This window comes from Stomoxys calcitrans, chromosome 2 (assembly GCF_963082655.1).
Source record: "Stomoxys calcitrans chromosome 2, idStoCalc2.1, whole genome shotgun sequence".
In the NCBI taxonomy this organism is placed as follows: Eukaryota; Metazoa; Arthropoda; class Insecta; order Diptera; family Muscidae; genus Stomoxys; species Stomoxys calcitrans.
Window position 1 is genome coordinate 155,872,886 of NC_081553.1, and position 22,353 is coordinate 155,895,238.

A 22,353-nucleotide genomic window follows, 5' to 3' on the forward strand; every position below is an offset into this window, starting at 1 on the left:
ATGAGTGCAGTCCGATTAAAGTTTAAGCACAATGATGAGGGGCCTCCTTTTTATAGCCGAGTCCGAACGGCGTGCCGCAGTGCGACACCTCTTTGGAGAGAAGTTTTAAATGGCATAGTACCTCACAAATGTTGCCAGCATTAGGAGGGGAAAACCACCGCTGAAAATTTTTTTTGATGGTCTCGCCGGGATCCGAATTCTGGCGTTCAGCTTCATAGGCCGACATGCTAACGATGGCCTCCACCTATCTATTCTAAACTCCACCTAGACTTCGCTAAATTCGGTGCAAAAATCTCTATTTGTGAAATGTACCCTTGTATAGGAGTTACTATAACATATTGGTCGCTAGGCCGAGAAAATGTGGCTTACTACATTTTAGACAAATTGAACCAAAAATGGTTTCAGAGCAAAATATGGGACCGTCACCAAAAGTTGGACCGATATGGTCCATATTCGATATATTCCCATTTTATTGGCTTAAAATGTTTGATCTGTAAATCGATCTATATGGTAGCTACATCTAAATATGGACTGGGATGAGTATATTATTATACTTCGCTTTAATTGGCCAATAGAGAAAATTTATTCCTCTAGTAGAACTTAGAATAGATGCACAAGCGCATCGATCTTCTGAGCTTCTGCTCCAATGGATATGCACAAACTGTAGTGTGTATCAATCGTAGATCCTTGCAATTAAAGTGGTGGAATGGCTAAAATATAATGTCATAACGACGATTGGCAAAAATAACTTTTCAGACAGCCAGGCATCCATTAAATCCCTGGAGAACGTATTTTTGAACACAAAAACCGACCTCGACTGTCGCAGATCTCTCAACGAGATGGCTGAACAGTTCAAAATTCGCCTGTTCTGGGTGTCGGGCCACAGAGAAATCCCAGGGAATTGTAAAGCGGACGAGCTTGTGAGAATAGAAACTACCGTTCACAATCCAAGGAGACTGGAATCTGTGTGGGTATGCCTTTAGCGACATGTAAGCTAAGATTTCAGGACCAGGCCCGAAGAACAAGGAATGATAGATGGTCACAAAGAGAGGGCTGTGAGCATTCCAAAACTATGTGGCCTAATCTGGACTTGAAGAGCTCTACTGCTTTCCTGTCACTGGCTAGAACAAACGATTCAGTCATTGTGTCCTTCATGACAGGTCACAGGTCGGAAAATATGTGACAGACTAAAGGTTGCCAGTAACGACTTTTGCAGAAGCTGTAAGGACATCTGAGGAGAAGAGATACACACCTTCTGTGTGTGTGACCCGCACTAGCATTCAGAAGGTGTTCCACTTTAGGTTCTCATTAATTTAAGAACCTGTCTGATTTAGCGGATGTGACCATTCGCAAGCAGGAACTGTAGGATGGTTCCTAGTTCCTGTTCTGTTAGTGTGGTATCACAATGGACGATAACGTCTAAGGGAGTCTGATGGCAGACTGCCACATAAACCTTACCTATCCTGTAAATCCGACGAGCATTAAGGAGGTTTGTTGTTCTCTCGAAAAGTACTTTAGTTATTACAGTAGACCAAGACGCCAAATCTCGGACAGAGATTACGTTTTCTGATTTCATTTTGGAGAATAATATTAATCACGTTAAGGTGGCGGTTGCCTCTCCGCAAGCGATTGGGTAGGTTGAGCGTGTAAATCGTATTATTAAGTCCATGTTTAGCAAATTGAGTGACCCAATAGATCACTCCGATTGGTCTTTGAAGTTGTCTCATTTGGAATATGCTATCAATAACTGTGTTCACAGTTCTACAAAAGAATTACTTTCCAAGTTACTCTTTGGAACGAATCAATCCAGATGAGAAGATGGGTAATGGGAAGAAACTAAATTTGAGGGATATGAGGGTTAAGGCGTTGAATTCTATACTGCGATCTCAGAACTACAACGAGTTATATTATTGAAAAGGGTTTAGATAATGATCGCAACGTTGTGAGAGGTTTTGATAATTGTCAACTGAATCCCATATAAGGGTATAATTGAAACAAAGCGACTTCGACTTGGCCGAACTGTAATATGATAACTTTTCTTCTGTATGAAAGAAACTTCAATGAGACTAGGTAGACTAACTTTTTCTTTCTATTCCGTTTGTTTGAAGAATATTATAAAAAGTCAGTTTTTACGACGGAAGTTTTACAAGTTTAAGACTATGGAACACCTTATGTGTGTGTGTCCCGCGCTGGCAGTCGGGGATCTGGATGGTTCAACGGTAGGAACCAGAAGGCATCTTCCTTCTTCTGTGGTATCACAATGGACGAAAACGTCTAAGTGAGTCTGATGGCCATTTAAAACCTAAACTAGCCTTACTTAACATAATATCTTCTGGCTTTTTCATAGCATAGACAAAACAAGTAGGAGCGTGCAAAGTTCGGCCGGGCCAAATCTTATATTCCCTCCACCAAGGTTCGCATCTGTCGAGTTCTTTGCGCAGTATCTCTTTTTAGGTAAATAAAAAAAATGATTAAGGACGGAGGAGGAGCTATATCAAGTTATAGTCCAATTCGGGGCACAAGAAGCAAAATCGGGAGATCGGTTTATATGGGAGCTGTATCAAGCTATAGATCGATTCAGACCATATCGCATACGTTTGTTGAATGCCATGGGAAAAGCCGTTGTTCAAAATTTGTGCCAAATCGGATGAGAATTGCGCTCTCTGGAGTCTTAAGAAGTCAAGATCCCAGATCAGTTTTTATGGCAGCTATATCAGGTTATGTACCGTGTTGCGCCATGCTTATCACAGTTTTGGAAAGTCATATCAAAACACCTCATGTAAAATTTTAGCTAAATCAGATAAGAATTACGCCTTCTAAAAGCTTAAGAAGTCAAAACCCAAGATCGGTTTATATGGCACCTATACCAGGTTATAAACCGATTTGGATCATACTTCGCACAAATGTTGGAAGTTATACCAAAACTATAAGAATTTCGCCTTCTAAAAGCTCAAGAAGTCAAGACCCAAGATAGGTTTATATGGCAGCTATATAAGGTTATGAGCCGATTTGAACCATACTTGGTACAGTTGTTGGAAGTGATACCAAAACAACACGTTCGAAATTTCAGTCAAATCGGACGAGAATTGCGCCCTCTAGAAGCGCAAGAAGTCAAGGCCCAAGATCGGTTTATATAGCAGCTATATCAAAACATGAACCGATTTGGCCCATTTACAAACCCAACCGATCTACACTAATAAGAAATATTTGTGCAAAATGTCAAGCGACTAGCTTTACTCCTTCAAAGCGAGCTTTAGACAGACAGACAGACGGACGGACGGACAGACGGACGGACATGGCTAGTTCGAATTAAAATGTCACGACGATCAAGGATATATATACTTTACGGGGTCTTAGACGCATATTTCGAGGTGTTACAAACAGAATGACGAAATTAGTATACCCCCATCCTATGGTGGAGGGTATAAAAAGTTCTTCGATCATTGAACTCGTTCGAAAGAGAAATATAAATGAATTTCGGTGGAGGGTATAAAAAATTCTTCGATCATTGAACTCGTTCGAAAGAGAAATAGAAATGAATTTTGTAATCATTTTTTAATTGAATTGTACATTCTTTTAAATTTCAAACGCAATCTTAGACCCTATAAAGTATGTATTATTTGTCGTCGTAGTGGATAGGGGAAAAATATGCGAAGCGAACAAAAAAGTTTGCACAAGCAGTGGGTGTACCGCTTGCACGGTACGAATACGAACACGATGGGATCGGCTCGGCAACGTATGAGCCAAACGAATGGCCAAGGGTAACGCTCAAGACGTCAAATCGGGGGATCGGTTTAAATGGGAGCTATGTCAGGTGACAGATCGTACTTGGCACAGTTGTTGGAAGTCATAACGGAAAACTATATACTAAATTTCAGTCAAATCGGATGAAAATTGAGGCTTCCAGGGGATCAAGAAGTCAAATCGGGAGATCGGTTTATATTCGAGCTATATCTAAATCTGAACCGATTTGATCCATTTGCGATTCCTAACGACCCACATCGTTATTAAGCATCTGTGCAAAATTTCAAGCGGCTAGCGACCGATATCGTGATTTCGACAGACGGACGGACGGACATGGCTAGATCGACCCAAAACGTCGAGACGATCAAGAATATATATATATATACTTTATGGGATCTTAGACGACTATTTTAAGGTGCTAGAAATGGAATGACTAGATTAGTATACCCCCATCCTATGATGCTGAGTATAAAAACGATAATATCTATCACAGTTTTTGGACAAGATTAAGAAAAATATTAATTAAAAAAGGCAAATTCAATTAAATAATTATTGAACATTTTTAAAATTTCCAATTAATTTTTCAATTGATCCATTAAAATATCTTAGACCCTATGTATGTATTATTTGTCGTCCTATCAATTTAGTTCCGTGCGAAGTTTCCGTGCTACTTCTCCCATCGGAAGCCTCCCAAAGTAGTGAATAGAGGAAAAATATGCGGGGCGAACCAAAAAATTTGCTAAAGCCGAATACGAACACGATGGGACCATGTAATAGGGTCGGCAGCGGATAAGCAAAAGGAAAGAAGGAAAAGATCTTCAGAAGATTTACCAAGCCCGGCCTGGAGGGACGCTGGCAGGCACAGCACTACGTACCGATGCTATGACCCACACCTCCATAAAAAATCTGTTTTAATCACGAATTTAATCAGTTTTAAAAAAAGATGGTTAAGATAAATGTCATTTAAAACAAGTAAAAGCGTGCCAAGTTCGGCCAGGCCGAATCTTATATACCCTCCATCATGGGTCGCATTCGTCGAGTTCTTTCACCGGTGTCTCTCTTAAGGCAAACAAATGAAAGAAAGGGATAAAAGGAAACAATTGCTATGCTATTGGAGCTATATCAAGTTATGGGCCGATTCGGACCATAATGGAGTGAATGTTGGAGACCACAGTAGAAGTTATTGTGTAAAATGTCAGCCAAATTGGATAAGGATTTCGGATTAGGGCGTTTTATAGGGAAGCTGTATTAGGTTATAGGCCGATTCAGACCATATTTGACACGTATGTTGAAGGTCACGGGAGAAGCCGTTGTACACCCAAATCAGATAATAATTGCGCCCTATAGAGGCTCAAGAAGTCAAGATCCAAGATCGGTTTATATGGCAGCTATATCAAAACTTGGACCAATATGGCCCATTTACAATCCAAACCGACCTACACTAATAAGAAGTATTTGCGCAAAATTTCAAGCGGCGTGCTTTCCTCCTTCGAAAGTTAGCGTGAAATGATTGAATATTTTTGAAAAACGCGCTGTTTATCGCGCATCCTCGATTTCGATGGAACTTGGTACACATATGTTAACCCTCTGGAACACGAATTTGGGATTTATGCTTGAGTCCATAACCACTTTTTAGGAAAAAAAACACCCACGCGTTTCTTTTTCAAAAAATGTAGTGTGTCTGAAGTGTGTTAATTTAAATATGCCAAAATTTAGGACTTAGAGGTCTTTTTACCACTTATATGTTATATTTATTTACTTTAATTGTAGATGTCCAAGCTCCTCGATCTTCAGCGCTTCTTCTCCAATTTCTGGCATCCAGTTTCGAGATGTCGCTCTCCACTCGATCGGAGTATTCATCTTTCACTTTTGCGTTTTCTTTTATGGTCGCCTTTAAAAGACTTCTATTTCCTACAAGTTTTTGTAAACTTTTGCCATCAAGATATGATCATTTTTTTGTTTTTTCATAAAAGAGAGGTGCTAAGAAAAATTTTTTATATCAAAGCACCCCGTCATCTTAAAGCCAATATGGCTAATTTTTTTTATTAAATTTCAAAAGTTTCCACACTTCCGCTTATTTTTCACTCTTTTGTATATGAATTAAACCTTGAAATGGTCTATATATCCTAGCCGACTTTCAACTAGTATTTTTCTGAATTTTAAAACCCAAGTCCAACATCACGTTTTATTGCAAATATGAGTAATGAACTTTTATTCTCTATCATTTCCTCTATAAACCCAAAAAGAAACACGAAAATATCTCTATTCTATCTGATTTTATGTATCCGGCATTATCAAAGACAATTTTTCTAAAAACTAGAATTTTCCAAATTGTGTTGTTGTCGTCACCATTAACATGAAGAAAGGCCGCCTACCCCAAATCGGAGTCTGCAAATGCAAATTTTGAGCATGAGCATTCCCCTAAGGAACAGGGGCAAACTTCTCACATATCAATGAGTGCAGTCCGATTAAAGTTTAAGCACAATGATGAGGGGCCTCCTTTTTATAGCCGAGTCCGAACGGCGTGCCGCAGTGCGACACCTCTTTGGAGAGAAGTTTTAAATGGCATAGTACCTCACAAATGTTGCCAGCATTAGGAGGGGAAAACCACCGCTGAAAATTTTTTTTGATGGTCTCGCCGGGATCCGAATTCTGGCGTTCAGCTTCATAGGCCGACATGCTAACGATGGCCTCCACCTATCTATTCTAAACTCCACCTAGACTTCGCTAAATTCGGTGCAAAAATCTCTATTTGTGAAATGTACCCTTGTATAGGAGTTACTATAACATATTGGTCGCTTTGTCCATGGATTAAACTTTCGCTAGGCCGAGAAAATGTGGCTTACTACATTTTAGACAAATTGAACCAAAAATGGTTTCAGAGCAAAATATGGGACCGTCACCAAAAGTTGGACCGATATGGTCCATATTCGATATATTCCCATTTTATTGGCTTAAAATGTTTGATCTGTAAATCGATCTATATGGTAGCTACATCTAAATATGGACTGGGATGAGTATATTATTATACTTCGCTTTAATTGGCCAATAGAGAAAATTTATTCCTCTAGTAGAACTTAGAATAGATGCACAAGCGCATCGATCTTCTGAGCTTCTGCTCCAATGGATATGCACAAACTTTGGCACGTATTATTTATGGCAGCAAGAGTAAACCAAAGAGCAATGAATCGTAAAATTGGAAACAGTTTTACCTAGCAGCAACACTAGCAAAGCCAGACTTGTCTCCCTGCAGCTTTCTTTTCGATGTTCATTGATTAGTCTTTGCTTCAATACCTTAATTTTTTCTTTTTTGTTGGTAAAGAGAACGTATTGAAGATGCGTTTTAGGTGAAATTTGAACACGATATATCAATTCAAATGGGCAATATTTAAGTAAAAAATTGAGTTCAAAATTTCCAAAGCCCAGATCCCCCAATAGATTTTTGAAAAAAATTCGGGCAGAAATTATTTTTAGTTTTTTAAGGACACTTTTATCTGCAATATTCATAAAGAACTACTAAGGGAAGATTTGGCAGCCCTCAGTGTTAGCGAGATCGTATGCTTAATTTCAAGGCACTAGGTTGTCGGGTCGGCTTTTGGCAGGCCCATAAAGTTGGTTACATCGGTATTTCGAAAAATTGTTGCCAAATCTTAATTTAGTAATTCTTTTTGAATATTGCATATAGTTTAACGATGTGCGGACCGAAACATTGATCCAATCCTTAGACCAGTACCGGGTGGGCCCTGGTCCTTAGAGATTGGATAAACCATATTCTAAGGAAGAGGTGGATTAATTTCGGGTACCATGAAAAAAATATAAAGGTGAAAGTGTCACACTAGGACACTGGAAACTATTCTAGATATCCGTCTCATTGTCATTCACATTAAGTGCAAAGCTGCCACTGCGGCTCTGAAACTTAAGGCGATGGGAGAATGGATTGAGGATGGGGGCAGCTCACACCATCGCGGTATAATCGAGGCGACGACAGGAAACCCGGAGAGAATGGAAGAGGTTTCCGATCGGATAACTGAGACGGCAGTTGAGGTCGAGTGCGAGGCACTGCTGCCAGCGGCACAGTCTTTGACTGACGAAACCCTAGTATTGCCATGATCATGTTACACGGATGGATCAAGGCTAGAGGACAAAGTGGGCCTGGGGAGTACATTGAGAACCCAGGGACTGAAATCTGTTTTAGACTGCCTGACCATAGTACGGTCCTGCAGGCGGAGATCATGGAATGCGTGAAGTGGTGTGGTCTTAACGCGAGGAAGTCGAGTGTGAACATCTTTACGGACAGTAAAATGGTCATAAGGGCAATAACAAGCAGGACGGTAAGGTAACTAACAGTCTTGGAGTGTAAGAAGGACATTATCGCCTTCTCTGAGAATGACAGAATCCGCATAAAGGCGAATGAAATGCAGACGATTTGGCAGTAAAGGCCAAGAACTTCCTTCGATAAACTTGGTAAACCCGAAGCCTTTCGGGTCGTCGCAGTCCGAATTAAGGGCGTGGGCGACAAACGACATGTAACACTGCGGAACAGCGAAACAGTGATCCGGATCGTGAGAGGGCGAGGCTATTACTGAAAGGAAGATATAAGGTGGTCGGAATAGCTTTTAGTATCTTAACGGGACACATAGAACTACGAGCTCACTTATGCAAAATCGGTGCGGCAAGTGATAGCATGTGTAGGGCATGCGAGAGAGAGATACTTAAATCGAGAGATCGGTGTATATGACAGCTATATCCAAACCTGGACCGATCTATGCCATATTGCATAAGTATGTCGAGAGCCTTAACTTAACTCACTGTCCTAAATTTCGGCTACATCGGGCAACCAATTACACTCAGTTTAAGAGACATACGCGTTTTTGCACGGCTCCATTAAATTGAAGTTTATTACCTGTTCCCGGCCTGGCTTGAACCCAACAAAGAAACACCACAACCACGGCTGCTTCGGAAGCTCTGGAGCATGGAATGCTGAGGATGCATTGACTGGTTTGGCTGATTTCCTTGTTATAATTTCAACAAAAATCTTGAGAATCGGCGAAAAAAAGTTTATTTTATTGGAAGAAAATTGGAAAAGTCTCTCTCACGCTGTTAACCGGAAGATTTTTTTGCACTTTCACCACTCTGTAACACAACAAAAACAGCTGGTACGCCTGACAGATTTTATGTGGTATGTTCAGTAGGTCTACAAGTAATGCATGCAAAATACAACTGTATAATCCGAGACTTGTCACATAACGTAGAAACGATTGTAGGACTAATCGCACAACTAATCATCCGAGTCCACATCTGTAGTACAATTGAGTCATTCGAACCAATTATTATTGCGCCTTAAAGTATACTTCATATTATAAAAATCTAAAGCTACAGGATAAATAATCACTAGATATGCCTAACACACCTGTTGCAAGCACATCCCAACAAACAAAGCGTAAGATAGGCGAAACATCACCAGAAAATAATAACATGGCAAAGAAACCTGTTGGTAGTATGGAGGTCAGTGAACTTATGGAAATTATGAAATTCACTATGAATAATATACTTGAAGAGAAAATTAAGAATCTGCCCACCAAACAAGATATGGAAGATGTTAAAGCCGGTATATCATTTGCAACTTCTGAAATTGCCAATCTGAAGACTGAAAATATTCAGTTAAAACAGGAAGTGGAATTGCTCAAGAACAAACTGGAAGAAAGCGACAGGAATGTGGCATGGTTGGAGCATCAAATACAAAACACAAAGCTTGTCTTTAAAAATATTTCAAAAGATAAGCCTGCTCTGAATATAGTCAAACAGATATGTAATGACATGCTAAACATCAACCCCCCTATAGCTTCGGCAAGAACCCTTTATGAACGAAACGGATTGCAAACTGTAATAGCCGAGTTCCCAAATGAAAATGCAGTAGTTGAGGTTCTGAAAAATACTAAAGCTTTAGCAGGGTCTGCAATCTCAATTGAAAGAGATCTGAACCCTAGAAGGCAGAGAAACAAGATAGCTATGCTGCTCATAAGAAAGTCAATTCTCGAAGAATCAAGAAAACATAAAATCGTAGTTAGAGATGATAAATTAAACATCAATAACAAGTGGTTCTATTGGAACAGCGAAAGAAAATTAATGTGTGGGCGAGAAGAGGGGGAGTCCGTATTAAAAGAATTATATGGGAATGAACTGACAACAGCATTCTACAATAATATTTTTGAAAAAATTGCGTCAAAAAACTAGATGATCTCCAAGGGAGACAAAGCTCAAAGAAAAAACAAAATAATATGGAAATTAAAATTATATCGTACAATGTAAACGGAGTATCAAATAAATATTTGTTCCCTAATTTTTTTAACTATCTAAAGGAGTTTGAAATCATTATCCTCATAGAAACACATATCACAGCACAAAAAAGATCTCAAACCGAAAAATACTTCCCCGAGTATGAAATATATTGGGTAGATGCCATAAAAATAAATAGATTTGGTCGTGCTATCGGCGGAGTATTCGTAGGAGTGAAAAAATCTTTCAATAAAGCAGGCATAAAGCATACATTTATTCTTAATCAGACACTCTGTGGATTACAGATTATAACAGAAAATTTTCAACTGTTGATAGTTCCACTCTATATAAGGGGCTCAGACTGGATACGAGAGTTTGCCCTAGCAAAATTGTTCATGGAAGAAATGAAATGCGAAAACCTTATAGTGCTAGGTGATATAAACGTTAGAATAGGCGAATCACAACAAGGCATTGTTGATCTATATAGAGATTCGTTCCACGCATGTACTGGGCCGAGAAAGTCTAAAGATAAAGAATTAAATACGAATGGACGAAGGTATATCGACTACTGCAATGAACATAACCTGGTAATTCTAAATGGCCAAACATTAGGAGATGAGGACGGTAATTTTACATATTTGAGCAACACCGGAACCTCAGTAAATGATATATGCTCAGTATCCATAAACATGCTTCAATATGTGGAAAGCTTCAAGGTGGTAGACAAAATCTGGTCAGATCATTTGCCAATAACTCTTAACCTAAAGCTAAACAACACAGTAGTCCCACAAAATAGGCTCAATTTACTACCGAAGCTGCATTGGAAAGATAGTCATAAATTGCAATACCAGGAAAACCTCACCGCTAATCTGAGCTTACAATTAATGTCCAACAATATAACATGTCTCAAGCACATGACAAATACAATTGTTGCATCGGCAGTTCAGCAAAACAAAGCGCAGCAGTACGTACCACAGAAAAAGTGGTTTAATGATAGATGCTACTGGGCAAGAAGGAAAACATTTGAAATCTTATCGAAATTTCGGAAATCATCGTCGGAAACAGATAGACAGGCATATTTGAGCGCAAAAAAAAGATATAAGGACATTTGCGAAGTATCTAAAAGAATGTACTACGCCAATATCTCTGAGAAACTAAATAATACATCGAATGCAAAAGAATGGTGGAGTTTAGTAAGAGAGTTAAATGGCCAGGACTTTCGTATCAGTCATACTTTATCCGCAGAGATACTTAGAACCCATTTTATGGAACTGCTCAGGCAGGAACAATCGTCTTTGAGAGTTCATTACGCACCTGCACTGATCGTAAACGACATTCTAGATAAAGACATAACATTAGAGGAAATTAAGTATACCCTTGCCAAAACAAAACCGAACAAGGCGCCAGGTGAAGACCGAATTCCCTATGAATTCTATTCAAATGCTACTGATGAATTCCTGACCCAGCTTGCAGCAATTTTCAACAAGATCTACACCGAGGGCAAAATTGAGGAAGAATTTCAGAAAACAGTTATATTCCCTATTCATAAAAAAGGCAGACTCGATGATGCATCGAATTATAGAGGTATATCCTTTATGAATTCCGTGGCTAAAATATTCATGGGTGTACTAAATGATAGACTGGGACAATGGGTTGAAGAAAACAATATATTGGTTGAATTCCAGGCAGGTTTTCGAAAAAACTATTCTACGGTGGACAATATATATAATTTAGCTTCGATGGTCAATATCAAGCTGGCGGAAAAGAAGAAGGTTTACGCGTTTTTTGTAGATTTTCGAGCGGCATTTGACAAAATTTCACGAAACTTACTTTTCTACAAATTAAATCAGATTGGCATCTCTTTCAAATTTATAAAGATGATAGAAGCTGTCTATCAAAACACTCAGTCAGCAGTGTGGACTGGAGAAGAGCTGTCTGGTTATTTTGATACAGAATCTGGTGTAAAACAAGGGTGCTTACTATCGCCATTATTATTTTCTCTTTATATAAACGACTTAAGCGATGCACTGGAAGGAGGTGTAGATATAGAAGGCATAAACATAAAAACCCTGCTGTATGCTGACGACATAGTAATTTTAGCGGAGGATTCAACTACCCTGCAACAAATGATAGCAAACTTGGAAGAATTTTGTAAAAAATGGAGCTTAATAGTCAACACTGAGAAGTCTAAAATCATGGTATTCCGAAACGGGGGAAGACTATCACAGCAGGATAAATGGTTCTTCCATGCAGAACCATTAGAAGTGGTATCAGAATATAAGTACTTAGGGGTGGTACTAACGCCCAAAATGAAGTTCTTGAAGCATATTCAGTCCCGGACAACACAAGCTAAAAGTGCTATAAAAGCAACATGGAAAAACTTCTTAAAGAAAGACGAAATATCCCTGCAAGATAAATGGAACTTGTACATGGCGGTTTGCAGATCGGTACAGTCGTATGCAGCGCAGGTCTGGGGCTATGAATATTTTGAAGAAGTTGACCAATTGCAGCGTTTTTTCTTAAAAACTGTTCTTAATTTGCCAGACTCTACACCAAATTATGCTCTCTATATGGAAACAGACTTACAAGAAAGTCATTTATACACACTGGGACTGCATTTGAAGTATATATCTAGTACGTTGTACAGATATAAAAGGGATAGACTGCCGCATAAACTTACACTTATAATGGTCCAGAAACAAATATTTTGGGTGAAAGCTTTAAACGACATTCTAAATGAGCTGGATATGCAACCATTGGTTGGAAATATAACGCAAGGTGAATGGAACAGTATGACTAATTCCATCATAGATTCACTATCGCAAGCTAACAAGCAAAGATTGCTGCAGAAAGCTTTACAAAGCAGGTCACGGTTTTATAAAAACCTGGATTTCACAAGAGGGTGTTTGTACCTAAATGGCGAATATAAAGTTAAGGACATTACGTGGATATTTAAAGCACGGGTCGATTTGATATACCTCAATGCTAATCAAAGAGGCTTAAATTTGGTTGACAACGATTTGTGCACGCTATGCAATTTGAGGGAGAGAGAGACAATATACCATTTTCTTGCCGTATGTCCCATACTAAGAAGCCAACGCATGCTTTTCTTTCACAGGCCGACGCTGACAGAACCTGAATTAATTAGCATCTTAGATGGAAGAGAGGTAGCAGACTGGGATAATCTTATAAAATATACCAAAAATGCCTTACAATACCGAAAGCTAATATTAACCGAGTACGCCTAATACTATTAAGCATAGACTAAAATGTCCCTTAAACACAGCTTTGAAAATGTTTCTTTAAATCCGGCTGACGACTTGAAGTCATAGCCGTAAATCTTTATTTTGATGGATTAACTCTGAAATACGCTAATATATTGCTTTTATTTTATGTTAAGTTTATTTAGACATTATTGTATTGAAAAAGAAAATAATGAAAATAAAGATTACTACTACTACTACTACTACTACATCGGGCAATAAATGCGCCTCTAATGGGCCCAAAACCCTAAATCTAGAGGTCGGTCCATAAGGCAGCTATCTACAAATCTGGACCGATCTGGGCCAAATTGAAGTAGGATGTCGAAGGGCCTAACACAACTCATTGTACCAAATATTGGCATAATCGGACAATAAATGTGCCTTTAATGGGGGCAAGACCTTAAATCAAGATATCGGTCTATATGGCAGCTATATCCAAATTTGGAACGATCTGGGCCAAATTAAAAAAGTATGGCGAAGGGAAGTAAAAACAAAAAAAAATATATGCCATTTGAGACCGGATAGAAATTTTCAATGGTTAGAGCTGTGGTGTTATAGAGATATGTGCACAATTTCAAGGCCCTAGGTAATCCGGGCGTCTGGTACCCGGACTACCTAGGGCAAGGCCCTAAAGCTGGTCACCTCTTTAATTGTGGTCAAGAAGAGGTTATAAGATTTCTTTATTTTTTTTTTAATTTTTTTCAATTTAAATTTTTGTTTTCAGAAAAATTAAAATTTTCCCTGTTTTTTTTTAATGAATGCCGGAGGCATGAATGTATAATAAGAATTATATGTAAAAACAAATATGAGGAAAAATCTGCAATTATCTGATACCGATCGAAAAATTCTAAGAGATTACCGAATAAAGATGTCTTTTCTAGAGTCGAGTCGATTAACCTTTCTCCGTGTCGGAATCGAGAAAAATACCTCGATTCCGGACGAAATAAATTGAAAATGTTTCAAAAAAATTGAATTCTAAATCAGAACAAAATTTTGATATTTATGCCCTACACCTCAACTTGTACCACAGTATGTATGTATGTATTTTTTAGCTATTATCTTTTTAGCAAGACTGGTTTAACAAACATCTTAAGTTTGGTCTATAATTTAACCATGAATCGTCTCACAAATGAACAACGCTTGCAAATTATTGAATTTTATTATGGGTGCTCTCTTACAATGGTTCAAAGCGCGCTTCTACCATTTTAAAGGCGGAGCTCATTTTTGGCTCAATGGATATATAAATAAGCAAAATTGTCGATTTTAGAGTAAAGATCAGCCAGAAACATTGAAAGAGCAACCAATGCATCCAAAAAGTCACAGTTTGGTGCGTCTTAAGGGCTGGTGGCATCATTGGACCGTACTTCTTCAAAGATGATGTGAATCGTAACGTAACTATGAATGGTGAGCGATATCGTGAAATGCTAAATTGCAAATTTTGCCCATGAACATTCCACTACTGAACAGGGGCAAACTTGACACATATCAATGAGTGCAGTCCGATTCAAGTTGAAGCTCAATGATAAGGGGACTCCTTTTTATAGCCGAGTTCGAACGGCGTGCCACAGTGCGACACCTCTTTGGAGAGAAGTTTTATATGGCATAGTAACTCACAAATGTTGCCAGCATTAAGAGGGGAAAACCACCGCTGACATTTTTTTCTGATGGTCTCGCCAGGATTCAAACCCAGGCGTTCAGCGTCATAGACGGACATGCTAACCTCTGCGCTACGTGAAATGATATCCAACTTTTTCTTGCCCAAAATGCAAATGACTTGCATTACATGTGATTTCAATAAGACGGTGCCACATGCCCCACAGCACACGTAACAATGGACTTATAGAGAGGCGAGTTCGGTGGTCATTTTATTTCACATTCGGAACCGGTCAATTGGCCGCCTAGATCTTGCGATTTAACGCCTTTAGACTATTTGTTGTGGGGCTATGTTAGTACACATGCCTATACCTGACATAATGACCAGGTAGTGTACAGCAAACAGTACAATTTACAATTTTTGTCGCGAAGTGCACTATCTTTCAACGAGTTTTGAATATGTGTGTGCATAATAGTTAAGAGCCATACACACCCAAACAACGAAAAGTGGCGCAAACTAGTAATAAACACAAAATCAGAGTTGCTCTTATCACCGACCTTGACAGATAGTGCACTCAAAATGTTGTTGTTGGGCAACTGTTCCTACCTGTAAATAAATATATCTAATGCCTATACAGACAAGCCCACTTCATTTGACGCATTGGAAGACAACATTGAAGCATTTATCCGTGAGATACCTGGCAAAGGTTGGAAAGAGTATGCTAAAATTGGTCACGGTCAACATTTGCATGAAATATTTTTCAAACATTATATTATATGTACCGTACTATCGATTCAAATAAAGATTTTATGCATTTATCTGAATTTCATGTTCGTTTTTACTTCCCTATAGCTCTTAAAAAATCAGCCTTTATAACTAAGTGCAGTTTTTTGTAACAGCAAGCTAATACTATGTCCAGACCAAAGCTGTTTTGGGCAAACGACTCGTTTTCCCTTTATGACAGCAACTACTACTAAATTTCCCATGAACATTCCATTAAGGAACGGGGATACTTCTCTCATATCAGTCCGATTAAAATTTAAGCTCGATGATAAGGGACTTCCTTTTTATGCCGAGTCCGAACGGCGTGCCGCATAGCGACATCACTTGGTACAGAAGTTTCAACATGGCAGGATACCTCATAAATGTAGCCACCGCTGAAAATTTTCCGATGTTCACGCAGGGATTTGAACACAGGCGTTCGGCGTTATAGGCGGACATACTAACATCTGCGCTTCGGTGCCTCCATTCCCTTTATAATGCATTATAAAAACAACTCATTTTGCCTTTTCAAACTTTAAGGGCAAACGACTCGTTTTCTACAAAAACGGACCATTCCAGGCATATGATCCCAAATAAATGCCAAAAAAAAAAATGATTAAACGCAGTCTAAAAATATATCAATTAATAAAAATCAAAAATCTATCTTCGTAGAAACAAACAAAATTTTATAAATATCGAAATAGAAAAAAATCTAAACAATTGTGCATCATAAAAATTGTGGCAGAGTTTCGAAAAATCTTGGATAGGACACTTAATTGGAAGTGTCACATTCAGGAGCGTACTGAGAAGGCATCTGTCAGCCTTCTCACTAGACGGCACTATGTAGACGTGTTCGAAATGGGGAAAAGTGCAACTTTAGGGTAATTCAACAGGTTCAGAGAACATGTTTTCTTGGCATAGGTGAAGAGATGAGAACCACGCACACTAGGACACTGGAGACTATTCTAGTTATCCGACCATAAACATAAACACAGATTAAGTGCGAGGCAGAGGATAAGAGCAGGTCATTCCATCGCGATATAATCGAGGCGACGATTAGAAAACTGGAAGAAATGGAAGAGGTTTCTGATCGGATGTCTGGGACAACACTTGTGGTCGAGTGCGAGGCACTGCTGCCAGCGGCACAGTTTTGGAGTCACGGAATCCTGGTATTGAGTGTCGAGTGTAAATTTCTTTGCGGACAGTAAAATGGCCATAAGGGCAATAACAAGCAGGACGGTAAGGTAACGAACAGTCTAGGTGTATAAGAAGGAGGATAACAAGATTCGCATCGTTTAGGTGCCGGGCCGTAGAGGAGTGAGGGGCATAGCAGACGATTTAGCAGTGAAGACCAGAGGACTGTCGTCAATAAACTTGGTTAACCCGAAGCCTTTCGGGTCGTCGGAGTCCGAGTTAAGGACGTGGTCGACGAACGCGCCTAAAATGGTTCGGCGAATGAAAGCAACCAAATGCTTTAAGATCTGGAAGTGTACCGAGAAAGCATGCATCATATATAGAAAAACGAGCTTTAGGTAAATTCTAACAAGTACACCAAAGCAAAAAAAGTAAGACTTGAAAGAGCAAAAGATTTGCTGCGTTAGCACGAATGTGAAGAGAAAAAATTTGCAAATTGAGCAATACGTTAACTCCCCAAATAATCGTGTTTACTGTGTTAACTGTGACCATCAAAAACTGCACTCCAATCGTTTTAGTCTAGCCTGGCATAAATGCGAGTTATTAGCGGGCACCCAAACATTTCGGTCCTATACCATAGAAGTACTGAAACTCGCATTGTTATTAAAGCACGTGTAAACCAATAGCTAATAGCTAAACAAGAAAAAGCATGCTAAAATCGGCAGGGCCGAATCTTGGGAACCCACCACCATAGATTCTGATAAAAATGTATACAAAATAAATCTATTTGAAGGGCGTTATATTATTCTACATACCAAACTTCTGTCAAACCAGCAAAAATGAAAGCTTCTAGGAAACGAATAAGGATGATCCGGAGAATTGTTTATATTGGAGCTATATCAGGTTATAAAACGATTTGTAGCTTGTAAAGACCTAAGAAGTCAAATCGGGAGATCGGTTTATATGGGAGCTGTATCAGGTTATAGACCGGTTTGAACCGTACTTGACACAGTTATTGGAAGTCATAACAAAACACTGCATGTCCAATTTCAGCTAAATCGCATAAAAATTGCGGCTTCCGGAGACTTAAGAAGTCAAATCGGGAGATCGGTTTATATGGGAGCCAGGGCCGACCCTTATATTTCAGGGCCTTAAAATGTGCTTGTCTTTGCGAATATTTTAGTTTAACAGTATAGTGATAATTTTGTCGAACCAGCTTCAGTATTTTGATGACATTTTTTCTTTTGCGCTTATTTTTATCTCAAGCTAATTTTATGATTTCAATAGGATATTGTTTGTCACTTGGTTTTAAATGACTTTTATTTCCATACTTCCTTTGCGTACGTGTGCCAGTTAAATGAGAGAAAGATAAACTCAAACAAAGAGAACCTGCAAAAAAATTACGTAGTTTGCTGAGAATGTAAACACAGAAATGACATTTTAATACCGTCAAATTGGCCGGCAGTTTCCAGCTGTTCGCGTGAGTCCACCTTCATTAATCCACCATGTTCTCCTCCGAACTTTATTAAAATCGATGGAAAATACGATTTTGAGAGAAAAGATGTTAGGTAAAAATTGCATCAAACTATTGCCGTATATGGCTATAATTTGCATCATGTCTTTATAAGTCCTAAAGTTTTCCTAATTTATTTGAGATAAAATAAGAAAAGGTGGTAGAACTAGAAATCAGGAATACAAACAAATTTCCACGTTATTGCAGTTGAAAACTTTTTCTTTGCCCATTAAATTTTACTCTGTGGATGAAATAAATAAATAATTGATGTCAAATGACCTAGCGACAACCGTAAGTGTAATGTAATCTCCTAGATAAAAGTCTACCGATTAATAATATTTTAACACATGTACTTAGTTAAGGTCGGTATTAAGTTCCTTTTATTGTTAAAAGTTTTTTTTTTTTGAAGAAAATCAATAATTCAAAAAGAAAATTTTAAAATTTTTAAACAATCTTTCACTGTGTCCAACTCTACGGCCAAAGCCTACAGAACTAATAAATTTTTACTAGAATCAATGCTGCTTGCTATTGACTCACTATGAGTTCCGTATCAATTGCCGTAAGTACTGTATTGTGAAATTCTATATTAAAAAAATATAAATTTATGCTATAAGTCCACCTTTCTTCGCTAAATGGGTATAAAATATTAAAACCATGATTTTTTCTTGTAAATACATTGTGGCTTAGGAAACAAAAAGAAACTTTTTTAAATTTTCCCAAATTGTCTAAAAATTTTTTTCAAAAATTTTCTTAAAAAAATTGTCGTTAAAGAAATTAAAAAAATTCTACATCAATATTAACGCTCTAAATTATGAATATATGAAAATTGGTCAGGGGAATCAAGAGTGAAGCGTAACGGGTTAAAAAGTTGTCTTTAAAAAATGTTTTCGCTTAAAAAAATATTATTGAAATTTATCGAAATCTTTCTTTTAGAAAAAATAATTACGAGTATGCCCGGACCTGAGCAACATTTTGCTTTTAGACATATTGCATTGAAATATTGCCTTTGACAAAATTTATCACGGAAATGTAGTCTTTAGAAAAACATCTATCGAAATGTAATTTCTCGAGAAATTTTTATTGAAATTTTGTCTTTAGGAAAAATTTAAATGAAATTTTGGCGCCCGGGCTGATGAGAATGTCACGCTGAATTGTTACAATTTTGTCTTTAGGAATAACTGTGGTGAGGTTTTGTCTTTAAAAATATTACGCTGAAATTTTGACTTTAGAAAAAATTTCATCAAAATTTGTTTAAAAAAAAAATTTCATTAAAATTTGTTTAGAAAAAATTTCATTGAAATTGAACTTAAGAAAAATAATTTTGAGGTGGTCCTGCGCTGATCAAAATTTTCTCTCTGTTTAATATTATTAATATAAAATTTTGTTATTTTAAAAAGTTTTACTACAATTTTGTGTTTAGAATATATTTAATTTGATTTTTTTTTTTCTATAGACAAAATCATTGTGGTGGGCTCGGGCCCGAAGGCCCCACCCTGACTACGTCCCTGATGGGAGCTCTATCTAAATCTGAACCGATATGGCCCACTTGCAATCCCCAACGACGAATATATCGAGGTGTTACAAACGGAATGACTAGATTAGTATCCCTTCATTAGTATACCTTCAATATGAATGCGTTGAAGAAAACCATTTTACGGGAATGGGCCGCGCAGCTTGCAACTCGTTTTTTGAGCACTGTGAATAAAAGGCACACAGTATTTTAAGCTAACAAAGAGTTATAAAGTGTGTTCGTGTACTCAAAAGTATGTACAAATTTACATAAATTGCAACTGGAATTTGTTCGGGTACTTTATTTGCCAACAGAAGAAAGGGGGAGAGTGCGTGAGAGCGAGCAAAATTTTACAGTTTGGCAATTGAAAGCTTGCAAATATCTACTGGAGGTTTTTTCCAGCAGAAATTTGCAGCATCCAACAGCTGCTGTATGGAAACAAGCCGTTTAGTTCAAATAAATAGCAAAAGAGAGTAGAGGCTTACCCTCCTGCAAATTTTTATTGGAAAAGTACGCGAACAGACCTATACTGTGATAGGTATAGGTCTGCATACGGTGGCAACCGTTTAAACCAGAGATTTTGTGAATTGCAGGTGACGAGCGGTCTTATTAAAGATAAATATGTCACGTCAAACACAATGACGTGAGTTCTTAGATTCTTTAGCTTTAGTTTCGTAGATAAAAAGATAAGCCCAACTTTTCGGTAATATATTTTAATAATTGGACATTTGAATTATGAAGCAGGAGCAAAACTAAGTTTTTCGAACACAAAAAGGAGTGTTCGCGCAGTTAACTGCCGTACAGCCGAAGGCGATGTCAATCACAAAGACGTATAGCATATATACGTACATGTACATGTGTTAAATATGTTTGACATTACTGAAATGATGAAGATATTCACTGAGGTAGTCACTTTCATCTTTGTCACTTGGGTATCATTTCTAACTCAAAGTTAGAAAGTCAACCTAACAAAGTAAAATGTTTTCGATATAATACCGGCCGTATTGACAAAACTTTATGGAGCCTTAAAATATGGTTATTTGACAGTTCTACAATATAAAGAAAATCTACCAATTAAACCTCCTTCACGTCTACATTAAGTTTTATGAATATTGGTGTAAATGTTTAACCACTACTTTATCATTATGTGCAACTTGTATACCCATTAGGGTACAGTGGTATAAATTACAACATTCCAGAAAATTTTTAAAATATTTGAGCGATAAAAAAATGTATCTTTAAATAGAAAGTTTTGAAACATTTGAATAACTAAAAAAATATTTCCAAATATGTTTTTTTCTATTATTGTGAGTACTTATAGCAAAAATTTTAATGAAATGTAGAAAAACTGGTAAAAAAAACTACACTGGTTAAAACTACATATAAGAGATTTTTTCAATAATTTGAATTTAAGTGGTAATTATATTTTGGCGCAATGTAATTGCAAAAGATTACATCTTCCACCAAGAATAACCAACTATTTAATTGTTATAATAACAAGTTTACTAAACTATTAATTAAAGGTATCTTTTGGGACTTTTCAATCGATTTTGACGATATATATCAGCTTGACTTGTTTGTGCTCAAGTGGATTCTAGGTTTAACCTTTGAGTGGAGCGGATGTATTTTTATTTCGCTCAGCAAGAATTTTCTGTATCTCGTAATAGGTGGTTATTTTCGGAGACTTTTGTAAGTCACTCAAGAATAGCTACAATAGTGTTATACATTAGGCAGTTGAAGATCTGCATCTGTTTCCAGTGAAGAGGCAGATCTAGAGCCCCGGAGAAGGTTTAAAATGGACTCCAAAGACTCAACAGCTGCGGTGGCGATAACAGGTCGCAGCATGTTGTCTGCTAGTGAGACCTCGGTTGCTCCAGGCCCCACTAGCCGGCAGATGACTGGTAGCAGCGGCTTTTGACAAAGACACCCGGTTAGAGTTTTAAGGGCATGGCCGAACCTATTTTATTGTCGCGTGCCTACAATTTGCCCAGGCCATCGGCCTTCTCTGGCAATCCAATATGCTCTTTAAGAGGTTGGAATAATAAGATGTGCTCTCAGGTATATTGAGAGGCTTGGTGCGAAAGACTCTAAACTCTCGCCGATTAGGAGAGAAACTACCTTAATTGGACTCGGAGATTCGCTGATCGGCCTATAGCAAAGGCTACACGGCTAGATTCGAAAACTGCACCGAAGTCAGTTAAAAGGCTGCTGTCACCAAGGGGGCTTCCCATGCCCAAAAGAACTAAAGCGAACATTAGTAATATGGGTCCAAGAATCTTTGCTAATATCGCTAAGGACAGTTTTGAGATGGTAGTTGTCAACAAGGGAGAAGAACAGGGCTGTATGCCTAGGAACAATTGGTGTGGGATAGTCAATGTGATGTCATCTGTATACTCCGATGTCCTTATGGAATTACCTGAGGAGTCTGCGACGATGCAGGTTGGTATCGGGGCCGATACAAACTAATTGCCTTTGGGGATTAACGCTCAATTGGGATGTATCGTTGCACCCTAAACAACATTGGCAAGTTGAAGCTGAAGGTCTATAGAAGATCTAT

General features: G+C 38.0%; 2 protein-coding genes across 5 annotated transcripts in view; one reads left to right on the top strand and one right to left on the bottom strand.

Moving 5' to 3' along the window:
* The window catches only part of LOC106092598 (protein distal antenna), a 356,654-nt gene extending 347,924 nt beyond the window's left edge, over positions 1 to 8,730 (bottom strand). The window contains exon 1 of one of the 4 annotated variants that reach the window (XR_009396867.1): positions 8,648 to 8,684. The gene's annotated coding sequence lies outside the window, so the exon portion shown is untranslated. Of the gene's footprint in view, positions 1 to 8,647 lie in introns of all 4 variants that reach the window. The other 3 variants (XR_009396866.1, XM_059361421.1, XM_059361422.1) reach the window with 3 other exon arrangements.
* A 411-nt stretch (positions 8,731 to 9,141) lies between these two features.
* On the top strand, positions 9,142 to 21,714 carry LOC131994783 (uncharacterized). The gene is made up of 3 exons (XM_059361664.1): positions 9,142 to 9,897; positions 10,104 to 12,886; positions 21,555 to 21,714. Exons 1-3 carry the CDS (start codon positions 9,142 to 9,144, stop codon positions 21,712 to 21,714), a joined length of 3,699 nt encoding a protein of 1,232 aa, XP_059217647.1.
* The last annotated feature ends 639 nt before the right edge of the window (positions 21,715 to 22,353 follow it).

Excerpts from the sequence above, each read along its gene's own strand:
- LOC131994783 (XM_059361664.1), top strand. The coding sequence starts at position 9,142 with ATGCCTAACACACCTGTTGCAAGCACATCCCAACAAACAAAGCGTAAG. Across the intron at positions 9,898-10,103 it reads GGCGAGAAGAGGGGGAGTCC|GAGTTTGAAATCATTATCCT; the intron begins GTATTAAAAGAA and ends AACTATCTAAAG. Across the intron at positions 12,887-21,554 it reads CAGAAAGCTTTACAAAGCAG|TGAAGAGGCAGATCTAGAGC; the intron begins GTCACGGTTTTA and ends ATCTGTTTCCAG.